The 24,850-nt window shown below is 41.3% G+C and overlaps 3 protein-coding genes across 4 annotated transcripts in view; all 3 read right to left on the bottom strand.

Annotated features, from left to right (window-relative positions):
* Nucleotides 1–1,633: 1,633 nt before the first annotated feature.
* On the bottom strand, nt 1,634–2,650 carry LOC122929725 (cholesterol 25-hydroxylase-like protein 1, member 2). The gene has a single exon (XM_044283393.1). It carries the CDS (start codon nt 2,567–2,569, stop codon nt 1,634–1,636), a length of 936 nt encoding a protein of 311 aa, XP_044139328.1. The 5' UTR covers nt 2,570–2,650.
* Nucleotides 2,651–3,433: 783 nt separating this feature from the next.
* LOC122925766 (cholesterol 25-hydroxylase-like protein 1, member 1) lies at nt 3,434–4,231 on the bottom strand. The gene has a single exon (XM_044277115.1). It carries the CDS (start codon nt 4,229–4,231, stop codon nt 3,434–3,436), a length of 798 nt encoding a protein of 265 aa, XP_044133050.1.
* A 16,197-nt stretch (nt 4,232–20,428) lies between these two features.
* The window catches only part of LOC122927744, a 37,267-nt gene continuing 32,845 nt past the window's right edge, over nt 20,429–24,850 (bottom strand). The window contains exon 13 of one of the 2 annotated variants that reach the window (XM_044279881.1): nt 20,429–23,294. The gene's annotated coding sequence lies outside the window, so the exon portion shown is untranslated. The remainder of the gene's footprint in view (nt 23,295–24,850) is intronic. The other variant, XM_044279882.1, reaches the window with a different exon arrangement.

Genomic DNA, 24,850 nt, shown 5'->3' with positions numbered 1-24,850 from the left:
TAAGATCCACAGCACATAAAGTAATTGTTTATTGCACAACTTGTAATAAATAAACGGCTCTGATTAATATGAGTTAGGGCTCGTTTACAAGAACGTGTGCTGCCCATTGCTGTATTGCCTACAGCATTTGCGGATCCGCAATACACGGGCACCGTTCCATGTGCATTCCGCTTCACGGATGCGGACCCATTCACTTCAATGGGTCCGCAAATCCAGAGATGCAGAACGGAAGCACGGAATGGAACACTACGGAAGCACTACGGAGTGCTTCCTGGGGTTCCGTGCCTCCGCACCGCAAAAAGATAGAACATGCTCTATGTTTTTGGGGAACGGAGGGATCGCGAACCCATTCAAGTGAATGGGTCCGCAATTTCCATGCGGCTGGGCCACAGTCGTTCGTGTGAACGAGCCCTTACTATGTTATTTTGTAGCAAAATGCATCTGTAAGCTTAGCCAGTAAATACCAATACCACTTACCTGCACACTCATATACATACAACCTTTGCCCAACATATATGCAATATGATACACGCAGCATCATTGGGCTGTACAGGGAGGGAGAACATTACATGTGTTCCCAATATTCAGTTTACTCCTTGATTTACACTTTGAGGAACCTTTGGCAATGTCCTTTTCTTTGGCTGTAAATACTCTTGTTGACCTGATATACTATTATGGCATTACCATACGGTCAAGTTTCTGCATGCAGCTTTGGAAACTAAAATCAGGAGTGGGGCATAAAGGGAGACAAAGTATACAGCACAAATACAGTTTCTCTCTCTTATTAATACACTCCTGGTTTTGGGTTCCAAAACTGAATGAAGAAACCTGACTGTGTGGCTACAGACTTATATGGATGTCAGGCTGTTGCCAGTCACAGTATTTTACTAGATAACAGATATTATATTTTAGCTAGTCATAGACGTCTCCTGATCCGGTGAGTGTTATGATGATTTCTGTAATCACGACTTTTCTTGGGAAAGATGCATAGATATTATGAACAACTTTCCAAAAATTAAGAGTTGGCCATACCATCGAAACAATCATACCTTAGACTATAGTGAAGTAGATAATGTGATTTGTAGCATCCAAAAGAACAATTTTAATTACACATGTGTTCTGGCTGATAGAGAATATTTCCATTGATCAGAACTGGCTGATTTAGTATCACAGTTTTAAATATTTGCCTTAACAATCAAATTTCTGAGATCTTAACCTTTGTGGTCACCATGATGTTTGGAAACAACACATTTGTGATATTATCCACACTATACTGATATTCTACATTAAATATGAATTAGATGATTATATTAGATATATGCATGCCTGCAAACATAAACCAACATTCGGTTTTTACAAAGTGCAAGCAGTTTTCTTATACCTATCTTCTAAAAAATAGGGGCACTGACCAGACAAAAGAAGTGTAGTACTGCAACAGACAAAAGCCTCAGATGCACTGTAAGTCATAGACTGATGACATATTCTAAACCTTATGTACCATAAATAATCACCCTGGAATTACAATACAGACATTTTCTTATTTACAACCTGAAAAATACTCACTGAAAAAAATAACAATACACACATTCGTATTAAAATATAGAAATGTATAGCTCTTTATATATCATATAATTTAATTGCTCCTTTCTTCAGCAAGCCTATCTGTTGGTGAGACACTTTCATCATAAAGGTTATCTTCCTGTGTACTGGCGCAGCAAGTTTTATTCGCGGTATCAACCTCTAGTATGCCCTTGACGGAAGTGAAGTCTGCATGTGTGCCAAATATTTTGTCCCAATGTGTAAAGTGGGGAGCATAATTGCTCATGGGTTTCTGGTGATGTAAGTCATGTTTTATTGGTCCCCCGTAGATCCCAAATGGTATCAGACGTGATGTGGACCAGGGAAAATCGTAACCACAGTGGTCTTCCACAGACACATATACATGAAATACCATAAATAACCATGTTGTGAGAATATGGCACCTGAAGATTATAGGGTTTATTGTGGTCCACAATCCAACAGTTACAAGTTCCCAGCCTCCAAGACACTGTGTGGCTAAGGAAAAAGGAGCCATGTACTCATGATGAATGGCATGGAATGTTTTGTATAGCCACCTGTTCTTGTGATGGATCATGTGCCAAATAAAATATTGAAAATCAAATAGCAGAAGGCTCGCCGTCACGCCAAACATTACATCCAAAACGCTTGGAGCCTCTTCTGGCAATGGACAAGGAGGCCTCCAGTACCACTGGGCAACTGCAGCTGGTAGGATAAAGAACAGGTGGTTGTATAAAGTCACTCCGAGGCAATGGACAATCATTGGTCCAGTTGGATTCCTGTCCTGTTGGATTTTATATTTGTGAATAAAAGGCCACCTTCTGCCCATGATGTTGAAAACAAGGTAAGGCATGCAGAAGATAAGGTAGCATAACACGGTAAGGACTACAGGAAAGAGTGGAGACCTAAGAGTATCAGAATAATGAAGCCTCAGGTAGTCCCACAATGGCTGCAGAAGTGGTCTGCTGTGGAGGTATGTGTCCAGAGCATGGGATAGACAGAAGTCTTCCATCGTCGGCACCTGGTTAGTTATAATCTTCAAGAGAACTGCTGCATATGATCTTCCTTTTTATTATTCATTTGGATAGCGCTGAGCTGCCTACTCCTCCCATTCAGCAGCTTTCACAAACCCAACAATTCAGACCCTTTCCAGCTCTCTGACAACACAGCCTGGCTCCAGGAAGATAATGTGACTGCTTTAAAGGGGCCACAAACAACAGCTTGTAGTTACAGCAGCGAAACACATAAGTAGTATTACATGTGCGATTTAACACACAAACATTTCTACATTTCAATGAGTTGTCACTCAAGAAAAAATATCAACCTTTTTCAGTTTAACCCTATTGCTTTGGAAGCTAGTGTTATGTTACTGTTGAATTATTTACTTCCTGAGACTGACACCATGAGTGACATATTATATTGACTTGTGTTACTGTCTACCATTACAATTTGCAAGTAAAGAAAAACTGTATTGTGACTATTAGAAATGTGGTCATGCTGTCATGGTCCAGGGTTTTAGCAACATTGTTTACTATATGGTACGAACAATAACAAGTAAAACAACTACTTACCAGCCATTGATTTTACCAAAGCTTCTGTGAACTGTTTATGTAATGTACTACAGTATATAATGATGGATTAATACAAAATCTATATTTGTGTACTACAGTGTGGGTGGATCTGAAGGAAATGCACAGAATAATCCATTTAAATGTAATAACACATTCTTAAAAATGTTTCAATTACTTGCATTAAACATCAGAGGTTCTCAGGGGTAACTGCAAAGGTTTCCTGATGGTCTTCTGAAGTTAAAAATTTGAATTAGTTTCTCTTCACCAAAGTAAAGCAGCATTGTATTACAATGGATACATGGATATTAGGCATTTTCATTAATAGAGCAAGCCGTTCCACAAATTAAGTCCCAATGTCGAAAAAAAGGAGCAAAGTTTGTTCTTGGTTTCTGATGATGCAAGTCATGAGCTAGAGCACCTCCATATAAACCAAGGGGGAATATATGGTGAAGGGACCAGGGAAAATGATACCCTATATGATCATCTACAGACATCCAGATGCTAAGTAGATTGCAAGTCCATGATGTCAATGGATGACATCCTAATAGAATGGGATTCATGGTACTCCACAAACCAACAGTCATCAACTCAGAGCCACTGAGGTTCTGACTAGACCATGAGAATGGTGCAGTATATTCATGGTGAACAGCATGGATCTTCTTGTATAACCACTGGTTTTTATGGTGGAGTACATGCCATATAAAATATTGTAAGTCAAATAAAATTAGACATCCCAAGATCTCTCCAAGAAGAGTACAAACCGAAGGAGCACTCATGGGTAAGGATACTGGTGGCATCCACAGCCAATTCAAAAATACAGTTGGAAAGATATACATCACATGGTTAAACACAGCCTTCCAGAGACAGAGAAACATCATCCTTATTGTTGGTTGATTGTTCTTCTGAATTTTGTATTGATAGAAAAATTGGCATCGCTCTCCCAGGATGTCTATAACAGCAAATGGGAAACTGAAGCATAGATAGCCAGAGAATGCAAGCAAGACGGGGAAAATGGGGCTCTTCACCTGGTCACCAAATTCTGTAAGCATGTAATCCCAGAATGGCTGGAGAACCAAATGTTGGCTGGAAGTAGATGAGTCCATTCTGATATGTGTTTTCAGAGATACTCACTACACGATTTATCTGACCACTAATCCATAGACTGAGTATGTGTTAAAGCCATTTTTTGTACAAGAATCTTCAGGATCCGGAGAAATAATCTCATTATGTCATGACAAAATAAGCAATTGTTTAGTTTGCAGATTAGATTCCAAGTAAAAGCGGATAAAATGTGTTTGAAAGCTGGCAGCAAAGAAAAAAAATACACCAGTCTTGATAGCAAATGCAGAAACCTTAGAATGGAAATATTAAAGTTACATTCATTATATTTAAAAATGTATTGGGAAAAAAATTGTCAAATACACAAAACATTATGTTTTTTATTAAATTCATGCTGGCAATCGGAATACGATCAAAATAATGTCAGAATTGTATTCTGGCTCTTACGGGAAAGCAGCCCATGTTTTATTGTTCTGCTATCTGAATCACATACTGGCGCTATACAAAGATACATCTACTCAAAAGCTGTTTGTATCTGCATAACTCATGATTTTTTAAATCTCTTAGGCCTCATGCACACGACCGTAGTTTTGGCTGCATCTGATCCGCATTTTTTGCAGATTGGATGCGGACTCATTCACTTCAATGGGGCTGCAAAACATGCGTGCAGAACACCATGTGCTGTCCGCATTCATATTTCTGTCCCACGGCCCCACAAAAAAACATAGAACATGCCCTATTCTTGTCTGTTTTGCGGACAAGAATAGAACAGCGGAAGGGAAAATGTGGGATGCACACGGCTAGTATCCGTGTTGTGCAGCACAATCTGCACGAAATCGTGGGCATTTTGCTATGGATTTTGATGGAACTTGCTGCAGATTTCATCTTTTGCATTGCAAAGGGTGAGATCTGTGATCCGCAGAATAAATTGACTAGCTGAGAATTTCCATGATCTTTAAATGGCAAGGGCTCATGTTCCAGGTGAGTCTGTTTTAGGTCCATGTTTCTGATGACAGAAGCCCTTCAAAGCATACAAAAATTTGCAGCCTAAACCTCATTCACACATCAGTGTTTGGTCAGTGATTTCCATCCATGATTGTGGGCCAAAACCAGGATTGGAGCCTCCACAGACATGTTTAGAGCCACACCTTGTTGTGGCTCACAATCACTGATGGAAATCACTGACCAAAACACTGACGTGTGAATGAGGCATAAAAGCTCTTAAAATCTGTGATATTGCAATTTTTTTAAATACATCTTTTTTTATTAGATAGTGACAGATTCGATAATCATAATTGCCTAGAAAAGAAATCAAGAATCATATCTTAATATGTTTTTTATGATTCCAAATGATTATTAAACATGGTTATTGCTGTATTCTCACACAATTGCATATAATAGAGCAATTTATTCATGTTTCAGAATAATCTTTTGGCCATGCAACAATAACTTCTTAGAACACAGATGGTTCTAATTAATTTTGGCTAAATACAATTAGTTCTCTGTCAGTTATCTTTAATCAGCGTTCTTAGATCAAAAGGGAAAACAAGGTTACGCAGAATGGGCTACCTTGTGTACAGATCATTAAAGCTATAATAAGGTTGTAAATCTGAAGAGAGCTATGTGCAATCCATAACACCAGGATTACCATAGAAATACAAAAAAAAAAGCCCCTCAGTGAACCCTAGAAGAAGACAAAAGCCAAAATGGTTTACTGGGAATGATTTGTTTCAGGGATTAATTACTCAATGAATTAAGGAACAGCTCTTGGGAATCAGAGTAAAAGACAGCAACAGAGGCTCAGTGGTTAGTTCTGGTGCTTTGCCGTATTGGCGTCCTAGGTTTGAATCTGACCAAGGATATCATCTGTAAGGAGTTTGTGTGTTTCATCCCAAACTCCCACATCCCACTAAAATCTCATTTACCAACTGATTTTGCACCTGTTGTGGAGAGACTTGCGCCTATTTTGAGTTTTATAAAAGAAAAGGTCTGATTGAGGGAACTTTCACACTTGTGGCAGAGGATCTGGCAGGCAGTTCCGTCGCCTGTCAGATCTGTCAAAACGCATGCAAACTGATGGCATTTGTCATACGGATCAGGATCCCGATACGTATGACAAATGCATTGAAATGCCGGATATGTCTCTCAGGTGTCATCCGGAAAAAAGGATCCGGCATTTTTTTTCCAAATTTTTTGCAGTCTGAGCATGCGCAGACCGCAATGCCGGATCCGTTTTGCCGTAAAACTCGGAGCCTGATCCAGCATTAATGCATGTCAATGGGAAAAAAAGCCGGCATTCCGGCAAGTGTTCCGGAATTTTGGATGGAGATAAAACTACAGCATGCTGCGGTATTATCTCCGTCCTGAAAAGTCTAAAAGACTGAACTGAAGACATCCTGATACATCCTGAACGGAATGCTCTCCAGTTTCTCAAGTTTAGAAATAGGAATGCTCTCCCATTCTTGTCTAATACAGGCCTCTAACTGTTCAATCGTCTTGGGCCTTCTTTGTTGCACCTTCCTCTTTATGATGCGCCAAATGTTCTCTATAGGTGAAAGATCTGGACTGCAGACTGGCCATTTCAGTACCCGGATCCTTCTCCTACGCAGCCATGATGTTGTGATTGATGCAGAATGTGGTCTGGCATTATCTTGTTGAAAAATGCAGGGTCTTCCCTGAAAGAGATGACATCTGGATGGGAGCATATGTTGTTCTAGAACCTGAATATATTTTTCTGCATTGATGGTGCCTTTCCAGACATGCAAGCTGCCCATGCCACACGCACTCATGCAACCCCATACCATCAGAGATGCAGGCTTCTGAACTGAGCGTTGATAACAACTTGGGTTGTCCTTGTCCTCTTTGGTCCGGATGACATGGCGTCCCATATTTCCAAAAAGAACTTTGAATCGTGACTCGTCTGACCACAGAACAGTCTTCCATTTTGCAACACTCCATTTCAGCTGGCAACGGCGGATGGCACGGTGGATTGTGTTCACTGACAATGGTTTCTGGAAGTATTCCTGAGCCCATTCTGTGATTTCCTTTACAGTAGCATTCCTGTTTGTGGTGCAGTGTCGTTTAAGGGCCCGGAGATCAGGGCATCCAGTATGGTTTTACGGCCTTGACCCTTACGCACAGAGATTGTTCCAGATTCTCTGAATCTTCGGATGATGTTATTGCACAGTTGATGATGATAGATGCAAAGTCTTTGCAATTTTTTGCTGGGTAACACCTTTCTGATATTGCTCCACTACCTTTCTGCGCAACATTGTGGGAATTGGTGATCCTCTACCCATCTTGGCTTCTGAGAGACACTGCCACTCTGAGAAGCTCCTTTTTATACCCAATCATGTTGCCAATTGACCTAATTAGTGTTAATTGGTCTTCCAGCTCTTCGTTATGCTCAAATTTACTTTTTCCAGCCTTTTATTGCTACTTGTCCCAACTTTTTTGGGATTTGTTGACACCGTGAAAATTTGAATCAACGTATTTTTCCTTTAAAATTATACATTTACTCGGATTAAACGTTTGATCTGTCATCTACGTTCTATTACAAATAAAATATTGACATTTGCCATCTCCACATCATTGCATTCAGTTTTTATTCACAATTTGTTTAGTGTCCCAACTTTTTGGGAATCCGGTTTGTATATATATATATATATATATATATATAAAAGCTTTTATAGTTATATGTATAACTTAATAAAGAATCAGAGTTTTCCTAAAATAGGTGAACTTGTAATCCCTGTTCAAGTTTTCTGCTGACAGGTCAGTGGGAAGGCTGAAATGAAGTGCATTCACATGAATGTACGTAATTTGTGGTCCGCAAAATACAGATGACATCCTTTGACTTCAGGTCAACATTTGCAGCCAAGAATAGGACATATTTTATCTTTTGTGGAAAGTGCATATTAAAAGTTAAATACTTTATCAAGTCACAACACTGAGATCTAATACTAAATAAAAAAAACTGACCACCACTGTATCTACCACTTTGTAAAGCTATTGTCTTCTTAGGATTATAAATGTGGTGTCGTGCGCACCCGCCTGTGATCACTGCTATCTCGTTCCTATCCCACTTTCAATAATGTAAATCAACTGTCTCAGCAAATGACAGCCATTAAAAATTGTTACTCATTGTCCCACACATGTTTTGCCAGCTCCCTGGTGTTATCAGGGGTTTAGGGCAATGGTAAACATGATCGAGGACATCACTCTCCAAAACATCATTGTCCCTCCCTCTAGTGTAATACGTCAGGTAGTAATACCCTCCCTAACTAGTCTCCATTGGTTAGACATAGTCCGCTTTCTTCCAAGTGTGTCTGCGCATGTGTTTGGACTTAGTCTTAAAAATGCTTCTCTCCTGATATCAGTGGGTACAACTGCGCATGCATTTAGACTTCGCTTCTGGACGCTCTTCAGGCACATTTGCGCATGTCTGTATACTTGAATACTGTCTCTGAGCGATTAGGTATTTTGGATACTTAACTATTCTCAGTTTCAACATTGTAGCTGTAGACTCATATTAACAAAGCTATTTCCGGCTGGGTGTTCCAATAAAATGCACTTTTGCTGCAATGTTGCAATGATGATAGATGTAAATAATATGAAATATTTGCCCTACTATTGTTACTATTGCAATGTAGAATAAAAATAGAAGAAAGGCAGCATTCTGGTCGTGGATCTTTAATACACCCAATGCAACGTTTCAGCTCATCTCAATGGAGACTTTGTCACATTGGCCATTGTTTGTTGATAATTTCTTATTATATAATTTTATTCCCATATAAATTGTTAGGAGCTCTGATTAGGATGATAGGGCACTTGATAGGGTACTTGCAATTGAGTTGTTGATAGCTGATAGCTTTTTTATGTTATTTATTTGTATATATTTATATTACTTTCTTGTATTTATAGGAGACATTCGTCTTTCTAATCATCAAAACAAGTGTTCAGCCATCGAACACACAGCACTCCAATAGGGCCCAACCATCGGGCCAACTCACTGGAATCGCCATCAGGTGCTCGACCAAAAGCGAAGCCCATTCCATTTCCATTTTTTAGGAGGTGTGCAGCTACATAGTGACACGGTAAGTATTTTATTTTACAATATCATTTCTTATGGTTTTTGACTGCAGCTATTATAGGCTACCTATTAATTTATTATGATTTGACAAGAACCAGGCTCCAGTTCCATTAGTCAAAAGATCTCCTCTATGAATTGGAATTTATCATTATTACTTACATTGTGGAGAGACTACCAAATGTGATTATTAGAATGGAATATATGAGAAACCCTCATTGAGTCATTTAGGACTCAAACTATCTAATCTGAATATCCATTTAGCTTTCTTATGTAAAATAATTTTTTCAATATTGCCTCTTCTTGGAACCAATTGCTTATAGGTCACTTCCCAGAATTTGGGGATGCTTTTATGACACTGTCTGACATCTATTGATAGACTTATGTCAGCTTTAGTATTGATGGTGCGTAAGTTAATATTCACTAGTAACTTATAAACGTGACACAAACCCTTAGCATTGCGGGTACCATTAACCCTGTTGCAGTGGTCACTCCACTTAGTTGGACTATTACATGACTGTTACTATATCCTTTAAAGGAGTATTCCCATCTGGGATATTTGGTGCCAATCTCCAGAAGCCCCTAAAGTGAAGGGGAGTACACCACTTATGAATAGATGAGCAAGCAAGATTGGCTATTTTTGAAAGTCCCATAGTGGTGAATAGGGAAATAGCCATGCAATCATAGCCACCTCTCCTTTCACCACTATGGGACTGCCAGGAATAGCCATTATAGCTACCTGAACTTATGTTTGCCATATAAATTGTATTAACGTATGATTCACAGTGTTATTTATGTAATATGATATGTGCTGACATGTGCTGTGTGGGTATTGTAGAAGAGTATAAAGCACTGTGTACAAAGGCCCTGACATATCTAAAAATGGGTGGGAAATGCGACAGTTGGTTTGTAACCACATGTTGCCATTCTGAGGAAGTCATGTGCTTTAGGCAGAAAGCATTGGACACTGTAGATGAGCCACCCTGGTATAATGCACTGTATATGTGAAGATACTGCTATGCAAATAGTGAGAAACACCCTGTGGATATACTTTGATTCATAAGCATTGCACTAAAATGATGCGTGTTGTAACCAACACTAACATTATGCTGACATCTGCCCACCAATTGTATTATTACCATTGGATAACATGTGGATTTCTGGAAGATCAGAAATAGACAGACAAGTCACATGCTCAGAAGCAGGAGTGACTGAAACAGAGCTGGTAAACTGCCGGAAACAAAGCCAGTGTTAATTGTGCATGTAGCTAGCTAGCTGTAGAGGTGATTAGTACTAGTCATAAGGGTACAACACCTCAGAGCCCAGATAGGGCTACACATCTGCTCAGCATCACAGAGGAAGCAGCTAGGGCATGTATAAGAGACATGCCTGTAACCAAAACCAGGCAGCCTGCAGTCTAAAGTCCTGCTTTAATCCTGCATGTAGCTAGCGTTTTTTTCTGCGTGTAGCTAGCTAGCTGTGGAGGTGATTAGTACTAGTCATAAGGGTACTGTCACTTACTTAACTGAGCAAGTGAGGGCACATTTCTACATTCAGAGCCACTAGCGCCTGGTTGGGCTTCTTTGTACAGAAGCACCAGCCAATGAGGGAAAACACTGGCACGTCCATCGTGGTGACATCATTGTCATGTGACGTGAGCTGAGTCACATGATCGGGAGTGCAGCCTATTTAAACAGGCAACAGCTGGCCACAAGTGCCTGCGATTGGCTTTTTGTACACCATACTAGCCTAATTTTCTCAACTTGGACTTCTGGATTATTGGACCTCGGCTCAGTACTGTCTTTATCCCTTCTGCCTGATGATTTGGACTTGATGCCACTTCCTGGTATTAAACTTCAGGCTTGGTACGGTTTCTGATCTCCGGTTCTCGATCTGGTGCTGTTGAATTCTCCTGATATTGACTTCGGCTCAGAAACATTTCTGATTTCGTCTGTCATTTCTTTGTTCCTTCCACTCACTAATTATTTATTATTTTTGTTCACTGTGTTCCTTCCCTGATTGGCCCCAGCATGTATCTAGGAAGAGATTGTCGTCCAGTTTTGAGCCACTTCTAGAGTTGATTGTGCAAATAGGTAGGGACAGAGTTTCAGACAGGAGTTGAGGGCTCACTGCTCCATATCATGACAGCTACCCTCCTACTCCACCACGATTATCCCACATGGTTACAGATTCTACATTTTGATGTTGAGTGTTCACTGAGATATTAATGTTTTATGATTAACATTTCCTTGAATCCCATATTGCATATTGTTATTTCATCACAGTATAGTGTTCTTATATGGACTGGTCATTTTTTTTTGGGTGGGTCCTGATAATTTTGATAGGATCAGCCAATAATAATGTCTATGGAAACTCCCTCATTGTGTAGCAGTGATCACACAGGTTGAAATCAGCACATCTGATCACAGTTACTGTCATCAATAGTTCTCCAGTAACTCCAGGTGGTTAATAGAAAAAAAATTCTTCATATGTAAGGGAGGATTTGAATACTCTAATTGTCTCATTTATTTTCTACTATGGGAGTGAGAATATGAGCATTTGCAATCTGAACCTAATCAGGAAAACTGTCAACTTCACTATGTTAATTTAAACAGTTTTGATTTTGATCTGTTCAGGTTTTGGTTTCAGGTAGATTTTGTAAAGCTGTAGACATATCGGCATGGGAATACCTGGCATGTATGAGCACTGTACATCTTTCTTAGGCTCTGCTCTGGCAAAATGTTTAGTCCAACTGTGATTATGTATAATGATTTGTTTGGATGAATAATTACTCCATGGATTAAGGAACAACTCTTGGGAACCAAGGTAAAGTACAGCAACAGTGGCTCACCAGCTAGTACTAGTAACTTGCAGTGCTGAAGTCCTAGTTTTAAATATGACTAAGAACAACTGCATGAAGTTTACACGTTCCCCCTCTGTTTGCATGGATTTCCTTCCACACTCCAAATACATAATAAAAGGAAATTTAGATTGTGAGCTCCACTGGGAACAGTCAGTGAAGATAATAGAGGTAAGGCTACCGCAGGGTCCGGCAGGCTGGTCCGACGGGGGGAACAGCCTGCCAGATCCATGCAAACGCCAGTCCACCGTGCCACCGGAAGTCGGCTCAGGCCCCATTCACTATAATTGGAGGGGGGGGGGGGGGGGGGGCGGACAAAAACTACAGCATGCTGCGTTTTTTGTCCGGCCGCCTCTTGGCTTGTTTGCATGCTGCGGATGGACCTCTAGCCCGCTCCCATTATAATGAATAGGGCTGAGCCGGACTTCTGGCGGCACGGTTGGCTAGCGTTAGCACGGATCCGGCAGGCTGTTCCCCCGCCAGAACAGCCTGCCTGACCCTGCTACCGCAAGTGTGAAAGTAGCTTTATTTTTTTAAATGACATAAACTACCACTGCCCAATCTGGAAACAACACATGCTCATTGCTGAGGCGATCTGGTGCATGACAAAATCATTAACGGCTTTCTGCTGCTCATACAGACGCTAAAGCATGTGCAATCTTGAATTCCAGCAAAAAATGCACTGGAACATCGCGGATTAAGTGGTGAAGCTGCTAACCATTCTGACGTTGCAAGTCCAGGAGAGCATTCCTCACCAAGTGAGAATGGTTAAAAAAAAAAGTGGGACAGTCTCCTGGACATTGCCAGGACCTTGTGCAAGCCAGTGCATTTTTTAAAAGCGCATGTAGGGAGAATGTGTTATTTCCCTTCGGTTGTATGTCATATGTTGCTCCCATTGACCTTACCCAGTTGGAGTCGGCCAGGTGATAGCCAGCAGAATGTATGCTGCCTTATGTACCCAGGCTGATCAGCTCCAACACGGCGTGGCAGCGCTGGACTTGACACATGTGATAGGAAGGAGAGGTAGTGCCAGTGATGCTGTTCCCTGCTGCTGTTGAAGATTGGACCATGTCTGTGGAGGAGGAGGTGCAGGAGGCAGATAAGTGTCTGCTGAGGGAGCCAGCCCCGTGATATTGTGGGGAGGGGATCAAAAAGACCTGGCCATGATGTAGCTGGGGCGCTTCCTCTCCACTGCCGCAAAAAGCATTGACCCAGTGGGCCGTGAAAGATATGTATTGTCCCTGCCTGTAACAGCTGCTCCGGGTGTCCACCGTGAAATACAGCTGGCTGAGCAGCGTGAATCACAAGGAGTGGCCCACGTTCTCCGATATGTGGGAGTACAAGGCACTAATACAATGGCAGCATAATCAGTTGAAGAAGAAGGTGATGATAAAGATACCATATTGTATGGGGATGCAGGTTGGCTGCCACAAATTGATCCAAGAGAAGGAGGGCAGACTAGTTCTGATTGGGAATGCTGGCCATTTGTATTTTCCCAAAGGATCCGGTGATGCCATCTCATGTCCTGCAATAGAGCTCTAGTACCTATGATTGTGTTTGAACAGCTACACCTTTTTTCAATCCTGCAGACAGCTGTGGTTTTGTGTGCCTGCCTTGTGAAGAAAAACACCATATAGGAGTTGCTGGCACAGAGCTGCAGGCAGCTAAGCTTGGCTTAGCTCTGGCACGTTTTGGGCCTAACCCACCTATAGTGTCATCTGCATCACCAGATCCTGAAGCACACGTGGCCCTGGCTGTTTCTTGAGAGGTACGTGGCCTCTGCTCTTTATTGCCACCGCCACCACAATTCTCCACTGATGTTGCTTCCACCTCAGCACCCTGATCCAGCACACAATTATCCTCACTCTCCCTGCCGCTTTTATCAGACTGTGACATATCATGGTGGGCTCCTGGGTCCCCTTCCCCTGCTCTGTATTTTACCCGACTGCCACAGTTGCTGCCCCACCAAGGCTAAAGATGCCACTATTACTACCACGAGCAACACAGCTATGCCTGGAGGCTGTAGCCTCCATTTCCAAACGGTGACTGCTCTTGCACAAGTCATCAACAGGGTAACTCACTTGACTATCTGGGGGTGAGGTTTTCCTGCCACTTAGAAAAAAGAAAGGCCCGCCCACTAGTAAGGGGCAGGGAGGACTGCAAGGAAGAGGAGCAGGAGGAACGCTGTGACCCTTGGCTCCATGGCATAGTATCAGAACCCGAAGTCACCTCCACATCATCCTGCTGAGACTGATACGAGGACTGAGTGTCACGTGCCAGATGTCCCAAAGGACCCAAGACACGTGACAATGACTATAACAGAAGACCTCAATGTACTGAAATGGATCAGTGGGTGTGAATCCACTGTGCCACTGACTAGCAATACTCTGGAAGGGCGTAACTAAGCAGCTACCTGGTCTTCACTAGAGCCTCAGATGGTGAGTATAGGCTTGGGCCGTTAGGGTAGTTGTCAGGGGCTACTCCAGAGCGTAAAACGAGTCAGTGGCAGCAGGTTCAGGTGGCAAAGAGATACCAGACAAGGTACCGACAGTACATTGAGACCACAGACAGGCAGGAAGAACGGAACAGAGGCAGAAGCAGGTACCTGTGCCCCAAGCAATAGAAGAAGCAAGGCTGCCCCAGGAAGAGCAGCACAGAGACAGATGATTGGCATTCCTCCTCCAGGGAATACAGGCACCCTCTTCCGAAGGTGGACATGGACATACAAGAACAGAACACCAGGAGCAGTAAGGACTGCCAAACAGACAATAGCAGGAACATAGATCAGATACAGATAAGCTTTGCTAGGCTATACAGATACAGGAAATAGATCAGACGCAGATAAGCTCTGCTAGACTATACAGATACAGGACAGATACAAGGCAAGGTACAGGGTAGAAGACAACAATACAGAATCAGGGGGAACACAGCGAGGTGTAAATGGTAGGACCCCTTGGGTCAGCAGCAAAGGGCAAAACCTGGCAAGACAAACATAGGCAGACTACACAAAGCAAAAGGGTGAAACACCCACAAGACAAGACAAAACAGACTAACCTCAACACTCCACGCTCAAAGGCAGAAATAGCAGCCTAACGAGCGCACCTGAAAGAACACACCCAGGAACCAACTAGGGGAGGTTAACCCCATCAGAACCAAACAGGGAGGTACCAAATCAGGTCAGGGGTAACCAGTAACCACAGCAAACCAAGACATTGCCCCTAGCAAACAGCATGCACAGAACACTGCAGCCAGTACGCAATAATGCAACCAACCTGACATAGCCACAGGGAGACGATACAGCCAAAGGGAGTTCACACACACGGGCAGGTTCACACCAGATACTTCAGCCAGCACGCAGCCAAAAGGAACCAGCCTACACAGACTCACCCGCAGCCAGTACGCAAAAGGCAGCCAGCCAGCCTGCTGTGACACTGAGCCACCGAATCCACATCCTCTTTCTGCTCAATGATAAAGTTGCACCTTTCTGAAGCCAGGGACTACTAATACTACTACTGGCCGGATATCTGGTCCTGCTACTACCCACATTCTGGGTCATTCGTTGGGAACCCTTCCGTAGCCCTGACATTTTTGGGCCTCACACATAATTTTGCGTGCTACCCTGTGTATTGGTGTACTGATCACGTGTATGCTGGTTTTTATTAAATTGAAAAACCTCAAACAAAAATCTGGATAGCAAAATTTGAAAACGTGTGGAGATAGAGATAAATGGAAAAGGCTTTAGTCCTAAATTCTTTATCAATCACATATAATTTTGCTCACTAAACTATTTATTGGTATAGTGATCACATATATGCTAGTTTCATTAAATTAAAAATAAATTAATGCTTGAGGACTGACGCATAATATCATGTTATCACTCACATATCATGGGGTGCACTACCCTGTGTATTGGTGTACTAATCATCTATATCAGGCATCCTCAAACTGCGGCTCTCCAGCTGTTGTAAAACTACAACACCCACAATGCCCTGCTGTATGCTGATACCTGTAGGCTGTTCGGGCATGCTGGCAGTTGTAGTTTTGCAAAAGCTGGAGGATGCCTGATCTATATGCTGGTTTCATGAAATTGAACAACCCCACAAAAAATGAAATTACAACAGTGTGGAGAGTCATGAGTAAGGGTCCGTGCGAGACCTGAAAAGCGTAGACTTGGTGACTGCATGGGTTTTATACTGATGAAATAATAAAGATTATTTTATTTTTATTATGGGAGCAGATAAAAAAAAAAAATTCTCTTTTCCAGTGGACTTCTGCTTGTTCCTGGCAGTATCCATGCTTCCATAAATGGTGCAGGTGAGCTTGGCTATTTTTTTTTATCTTCTACTTATAACAGTGTGGAGATAGAATAAACAGAAATGGATGATTAAGGGACAGGACACGTTATCACTCACAGCTCATCACCCAGTGTATTGGTGTAGTGATCACATATATGCTGGTTTAATTAAATTATCCCACCCCCAAAAAATAAAACATCCAATCATGTGGATATACAATAAATGGAAACTGATAATTAAGGGGCCAGGCCCGCTTAATATCACATTATCAATCACAGATCATGTGGTGCACTACACTGTGTATTGGTGTACTGATCACCTATATGCTGGTTTAATAAAATAAAAAAATAGATTTCTGAGTAAAAAAAAATTAAAAAATTACCTGGACAACCTCTTTAGGTGCCTATTCTTTCTCTATCATCAAAAAGCTTTCACATGCAGGGCACCACTCCCACATTTTACTATTTTGGGAACCTACAATCCCCAGCTCAACTAGGGAATCTGCCATCTTTTGGCTTACCACCTGCGTTTCCAGGTTTCTTGTGCGCCCCTGTTCAGAGCTTAAAAAAAAAAAAAGTAGGCCACCAAACATAAGGGAATATTTCTTGGGGCACAGTAGGAGCAATATAAAAAAAAAAAAGGGTTGGCAGCATCAGCCACAAGTAGAGGTATTTATCTTGAATAAAATAAAATAAAAAATAAAAAAAAATATACATGAAAAGGTCCTCTAAGTTTCCACATACCATAAGAAAAAGAAAACACGTGCAAGGAGACTAAAAAATTCTGCCCCGGGCAGCCACATAATGCATTAGATAAAGATCAACAGTCATGAGAGTTACGGCTGATGGACACGAACGTATATTCTTTCTGTGTCCGTTCAATTTTTTTGCGGACTGTATAGCGAACCATTCATTTCAATGGGTCCAAAAAAAAACAAAAAAAACTGTTACTCAGTGTGCATTCTGTTTTTGTATGTCCGTATTTCCTTTCCACAAAAAATAAAACATGTCCTGTTATTGTCCGCATTAAGGACATGGATAGTACTGTTATATTAGGGGCCAGCTGCTCTGTTCTGCAAAATACAGAATGCACGTGGACATCATCCGTATTTTTTGCGGATCTGTTTTTTGCAGACCGCAAAATACATACGGTCGAGTGCATGAGGCCTTAGAAACATGGCGAAAGAGTCAAAGCAAAACCATTTCCCGGGCCTGTCCTCATTCTCCCTGGTAAGGGCAGGACAAAGTACCGTATATATTCTGGTGCCCTAGACAGATTTGGTAAATTCGAACCTCCCTCACTTCGTGGAATCAATTAGAAACATGTGAAAGTGGGAGCGTAACTACAAAATGCTGGGCCCAAATGCAAACTTAACAGAATGGTGGAGATTAACGATTATCCCCCTGACCAGACCCCAAAATTAAAAGTCAGACCCAAGATGAGATCCCAGACCAGACCTCATAATTAAGAGATCAGACACCAAAATGAATAAAGACCCAAAATTAATTCAGACCAAACTCTAAAATCAAATCAGCTGTTAAATTAAACCAGACTCTAAAATTTATTCAGACCCCTGATCAGAACATAAAATGAATAGACTCTAGAGCCCAAAAGAATATACTTTTAAATCCCTGAATTTATATGGACCCCCAATTTGTACAAGCCCTCAGACAAAGGCTACTTTCCGTCATGGATCTGCAAAAACGCTTCCGTTACAATACAACAACCGCATGCATCCGCCATTTACAGATCCGGCTGTATTATCTCTTCTATAGCCATGACAGATCTGTCTTGGACACCATTGAAAGTAATGGGGGACGGATCAGTTTTCTATTGTGCCAGAGAAAACAGATCCGTCTCCATTGACTTACATTGTGTGTCAGGACGGATCCATTTGGCTCCACTTCGTCAGGCGGACAGCGTTTTGCCTCCAGAGCGGAATGGTGACTGAACCGAGGCAAACTGATGCATTCTGAGCGGATCCTTTTACATTCATAATGCATTCAAAACTGATCCGTTTTGGACCGCTTGTGGGAGCCCTGAACGGCTCTCACAAACGGAAAGCAAAAATGCTAGTGTGAAAGTAGCCAAACTTGTAACAACCAGAATACCGCTTTAAGGACAGATACACAAATTTTTATTTTTCCTAGCTGACAGCTAACCCTTCATGTGCCACCTTCGGACTCATGAAAATTTCAGTAAGTAAATTCGAACCCTATTGTGTTTTCTGAGACCACATGGAAAGGTGAGCTTCTGTGGTCTGTTTGCATGGTGCAGTACTACATGGCAGCTGTTGTTGCTGTGTCTGTGGCATAGGCCAAAAACAAGATAGCTTAGCCTGGCAGCAGGGGTGGTGTTGGCCTGTCATGCCCCCCTCCCCTGGTGCTTTGTTGCAGCAGTACCCAATAGCATGAACTTGGCAAGTAGGCAGTTCAAAAGAACCTTATGCTTGTGTCTAAATTTTGCTTAGCATGGATAAATATGTACATTGATGGCATAACTGATATTATTCGGTCTACGTAACTGCCTGATGTCAGTTAAAAATTTACATCACGTTGTAAAATGTGTGTTAATTATAATTATCTTGACATCTCATTTCTCTTCACTTCAAAGTAAACAAAGACAGTTACAAACTGACAAAAAAACTAAAGTAAACTCATTTTATTGGATTTAAGCAGCATTTAACAATTCTTAATTGATTGACAAGTTCATAGGCAAAGTAAATACAGAAATACATTGATATCTTTCAATCTTGTCGTCTTCTTGTATGACAGATACACAGAGCAATTCCGTCCACTTGCTATATCAGAGATTGTTCCCAGAAAACAACATGTATTATGATGTGATGTAAATTGATCGCTACTTAGGACGGTAGATGGTACGAAGGTATACACCAGTGCATATTGTTTTCTATACAAGTACAATGCTTAAGAAAAAACCTTGACAGTATTGTCTGTGAAGGTGCTCAGGTCCAGGTATATCAGTATTATAGTGTGGGGGTGTGTATATGTAAATTGACAATATTGGTTAGGGAGGACGCATTTTATGACGTGCAGTCTGGTATCATTCACAATTCTGACTAAGGCCTCTTTCACACTTGCGTTGTCCGGATCCGGCGTGTACTCCACTTGCCGGAATTACACGCCGGATCCGGAAAAACGCAAGTGTACTGAAAGCATTTGAAGACTGATCCATCTTCAAAATGCTTTCAGTGTTACTATGTTACGCTATTAAAGTCCTGGTTGCCATAGTAGGAGCGGGGAGCGGTATACTTACAGTCCGCACGGCTCCCGGGGCGCTCCAGAGTGACGTCAGAGCGCCCCATGCGCATGGATGACGTGCCATGCGATCACGTCACCCATGCGCATGGGGCGCCCTGACGTCACTCTGGAGCGCCCCGGGAGCCGCACGGACGGTAAGTATGCTGCTCCCCGCTACACTTTACCATAGCTGCCAGGACTTTAGCGTCCCGGCAGCCATGGTAACCACTCTAAAAAAGCTAAACGTCGGATCCGGCAATGCGCCGAAACGACGTTTAGCTTAAGGCCGGATCTAGAACAATGCCTTTCAATGGGCATTAATTCGGGATCCGGCCTTGCGGCAAGTGTTCAGGATTTTTGGCCTGAGCAAAAAGCGCAGCATGCTGCGGTATTTTCTCCGGCCAAAAAACGTTCCGTTCCGGAACTGAAGACATCCTGATGCATCCTGAACGGATTTCACTCCATTCAGAATGCATTAGGATAATCCTGATCAGGATTCTTCCGGCATAGAGCCCCGACAACGGAACTCTATGCCGGAAGACAAGAACGCAGGTGTGAAAGAGCCCTTATATGTCCACAAATCATAATATATTCATTCTCTGGAATGATTCATTGTTTTTGATTGATCATTCATTGTTGTGCTTGATTCTTTTCAGTTTTCTTCTTATTTTTATTAATGTTAACACTTTGTTTTACTGCTAGGAACACCCTAAAAATGTGTTTATAAAAGAGATGAGATCTAAAAAAAAAAAAAAAAAAAAAAAAAAACACAAGTACAATTGATGCAATAGATCTGTAACCAAAGAATATAATGGTAAGATATCTGCTGTACTATTGCCAAAGGGGAGCACTTTCTGTGCATCTCCCTGCCTCCCTCATACAACTAGCCCAACAATATATTGGCACATGATACCCAGATATCAGAGGATAAAAAGGAACAGGAGAGAGTGTGGATTTATGTTGCACTGAATCTAAGCATTGCAAGGATCTAGATATATTTTGTGTTCACTTACCCTATGTAGCTAAATATTTACAAAAAGACAATTTTACAAATTTAGCAAAAATAACATTTCATCTCTTGCCTTATTATTATTACACAAAGGCTGTATCATTTTCGCCACTTTCCTCGGATTTACTTGCATTGGACAGAGGAGTTCAATACAGATAGTGTCCATGCACACAGCAGTTTGTGCGTGCTCTCTAGGAACATTGTGGCAAACCCACACTTGGTTTTTACAGTAAACTGATTTGGTTTTGCAAAGTGTTTTTCAGATGTGTATAGTTGAAGCAAATAGTTTCCAATGTGCTTCACCTGTATCAGCCAAGAGGCCAAAATATGGAAAAAATAAAAATCACAAAACCATAATCATTTTTAGTAAAACTGTGTACACATGTGGCACAAACCACTAGTGTAATGACACCAAAAATATGCATTCAAATTAGCTTATAAATGCATTTGATTAGAAATGCTATAATGCAGGCATGCTCAACCTGCGGCCCTCCAGCTGTTGCAAAACTACAACTCCCAGCATGCCTGAACAGCCTACAGCAGGGCATGGTGGGAGTTGTAGTTTTACAACAGCTGGAGGGACACAGGGTGAGCGTCCCTGTTATAATGTAAAGGCTGCAGTGCCATCTTGTGGAAAGAGCATGTACTCCACTGTGTAAACTGCAGTTTAATAGTAAGCCTAAGGGTCAGTTTACATGGCTGATTTCTAGAATACACGAGTGTGTAAAAAAAAAAATAAATAAAAAAAAAAAAAATATAAAAAAAAAAAAGTCTCTGAACCCAGCTGATTTTTCTGCATCAAAATTAGTTGCATTTTAATATGTACCGGTATTTTTCGGTTTCGATTAATTACAATGAGAAAATCAGCGCTGATTCTGCTCCAAGACAGGCATGCTGCTTCTTTTCACATGTAAAAAAGAAGCCACTGCTGAAATAAATGAGGCAGTTTACAGGTGCATTACTCGTCAAAATCCGAGTGTAAACTGAGCCTATGGGTATGGCCACATGTAGCGGACAATAGCCCTGGGATCAGATAGAGACTGACAGTATCATAAATTAGTAGAATACAGTCGGTTAGGGGAGATGCGGCCTCCACTGTGTTTGCTGGGCTAATCACGGTCATGTGCATGTACCCTTACTGTAAGTAAAAAAGAAAAGCTAATTATTTTTGATGTATGGAAGTTAGTTCTACTGGTTGGGAGATATAATAGATCAGCTACAGTGCACAAAAAGCATCTCTGATATTGCTATCCGTCAGTAGAGGGGGAATAAAAAGATCAGAATGATTTTTATAACATTTTATTTGAAATCGATGGTTCTGATCTCTGAATCACAGAAAACAAAATTTTAAATTGGGGTCTTAACTGCATCAGAACATGACTGCTAATATATACATACAAAGAGTTCTGAACTTGTTTTCTACCCTAGGTTTTCAAGTTGTGAACCTATAAAGCCTTTGGCTCTGTTCACATCTGCAGTGTAATTTCCACTACAAATGTAAACCACAATGCATAACAGGCACTGATCACACAAGAAAGACCTCGCTGACTTAGAATGATGTCCGTCGAGTTCCCTTGAGAGGTCTGTCAATTTGACCGACGTGCAAAGCCATTTTACCCATCAAAACAATGGAAGACTTTGATGCAGATGTGAACAGAGCCTTATTTCTCAAAGGATATACAAAAATGGAAGGCTCAACACCTGGATGGGTAGATAGCGGTGGGTGCACTCCTCACTGGGTCACCTACCCAGTATAAATAAGTGAATGAATAAAAGGAAAAAAAAAAGAGCAGGCACAACCTTATTTCTGTTTTGCACCATTTACAATGCTGGCTACATTGCTTTCTTTCCATGCTTGGCTATTTTTGGAGTACCACAGCACTGAAAGGAGAACTAGCCGTGCAAACGCGGACAACGCTCCATCACCACTATAGGAACTCCAAAAATAGATGAGACAGCACTGGCGTATTTTGGAAGTCCCAAAGCCATGAGTGGAGGGTGGACGTGCATGTACAGCTTGCCCTCTGTTCACTTCAGGGCTCCATTTTGGAGATAGGAGTGGGTCCCAGAGGTGGGGCCCTCACCTATCAAACATTTGACATATCCTATCGTTATGCCATAAATGTCCCAGATGGGAAGACCCCATTAATTTTGCATTTAGGAAGAAAATGAACACAATAAAATCAATACAAATGTTTTCACTGGCATGCTGTCTGCATATATCCCTATACCAAGTATAGACAACAGAAGAAAGCAAATTAACATGTACTGTGTGTAAAATAGATTGATAGATTTGATACATTAGATAGATAGACTAACAGAAAGATTACGCACCCTGGGTCTAGTAATGCAACCTGAATAAATCTGTGCATCATTTACAATGCTGATGGAATGCATGGATAATAGCACACAATAAAATAAAAGATATTTATTACACTCCGAATGTTATGACCAGGCAGTTTTATTTGTCTTAAAGATGTTTAGCAACCCTGTAAATGAAGCAACTGCACAGAAGCAATGTGTGGAATAACGATCATACTGATGAAAAAGAGTCCTATGTTCTTTGGTACATATTGTGCCATCCAGACTCTGTTCTGAGAAAACAACAAGATATAATTAAGAAACTAGATAAAATGTGTGATAAGTATTATTTAAGGCTACTTTCACTTGCGTTCGGGGTTCCGCTTGTGAGTTCCGTTTGAAGGCTCTCACAAGCGGCCTCGAGCGGATCCGTCCAGCCCTAATGCATTCTGAGTGGACGCGGATCCGCTCAGAATGCATCAGTCTGGCAGCGTTTGACCTCCGTTCCACTCAGCAGGCGGACACTTGAACGCTGCTTGCAGCGTTCGGGTGTCCGCCTGGCCGCGCGGAGCCAAACTGATCCGTCCAAACTTACAATGCAAGTCAATGGGGACGGATCCGTTTGAAGTTAACACAATATGGTGCAATTTCAAACGGATCCGTCCCCTATTGACTTTCAATGCAAAGTCTGGACGGATCCGTCTGACTAACTTTCAGACTTAGAATTTTTTTTCTGAAAGATAATGCAGACAGATCCGTTCTGAACGGATCCTATCATTTGCATTATAGGAGCGGATCCGTCTGTGCAGACACCAGACGGATCCGCTCCGAACGCAAGTGTGAAAGTAGCCTTACTCAGACACATGCTGGAACATTAGGAACTGGTCACAATGGGAATATAGAACATGTGGGTAACCTGGAAATCTTAGCAATATATTGCTGTATTTTGCTAATAAACCGTGTAAGAATGGGGATTCCTGGGCTCACTAGAAGAACCCATTCATTCTACAGACCCTCCATCTATACAGAACATATACATCTCCAGTTTTAACTGCATGGTAAACTTTGTATTCACTGCACACAGAGGACATTTAATCAACAAGGTCAGATAGGTTATTTGTGAATGACCCCATTAGAAACAGACTTTAGTGATCTTTATTTTAGGGTAAGGTTAGGAGTGTATTCCCTGGGACTGATAAAAATTATATTATATATATATATATATATATATATATATATATATATATATATATATATATATATATATATATATATATATATATATAGTTACATCTGGTATGTTCCACCAATAAGTTACTGCACTGATTATACCGATACTGATATAATTATTTTGCAAAACTTAGCTCATCTCTTATGTGAAAATGTGTGTTCTTAGCAATACTTACTGCTAGGGTTCACATTAACCCCTTAAAGATAAAGCCCATTTTCCTTTTTTTCCTCCCCACATTCTAAGAGCATTAACGTTTTGTAATTTTCCAGGGCTTATTTTTTGTCGTACACACAATTTCCTTTACCATGTCTACTATTTACTATGTCTGGGAAACAGGAAATTGAAAAAACCCACTATTCCAAGGTTTTTTGGGTTTCGATATTACAGCATTCATTGTGCGCTAAACTATTTTGTAGGTCAATACAATTACAACTATACCAAACTTGTAGTTTTTATTCTTTTTTTTACTACTCACGTGTTTTTACTTATTTTTCTGTTTCCAGTCAGGCATGTGCATGGCATCTCTATTCATTTCTATGAGAAATGAGATAGCAGAGTACTATACTGGGCTATCTATGGAACTCCCACAGAAAAGAATGGAACGGCCACGCAAATGCG

The sequence above is a fragment of the Bufo gargarizans genome, chromosome 2 (assembly GCF_014858855.1).
Source record: "Bufo gargarizans isolate SCDJY-AF-19 chromosome 2, ASM1485885v1, whole genome shotgun sequence".
NCBI classification, from domain to species: domain Eukaryota; kingdom Metazoa; phylum Chordata; class Amphibia; order Anura; family Bufonidae; genus Bufo; species Bufo gargarizans.
The sequence above is the reverse complement of the archived record's forward strand: the minus strand, read 5'-3'. Positions and strand labels throughout refer to the sequence as shown.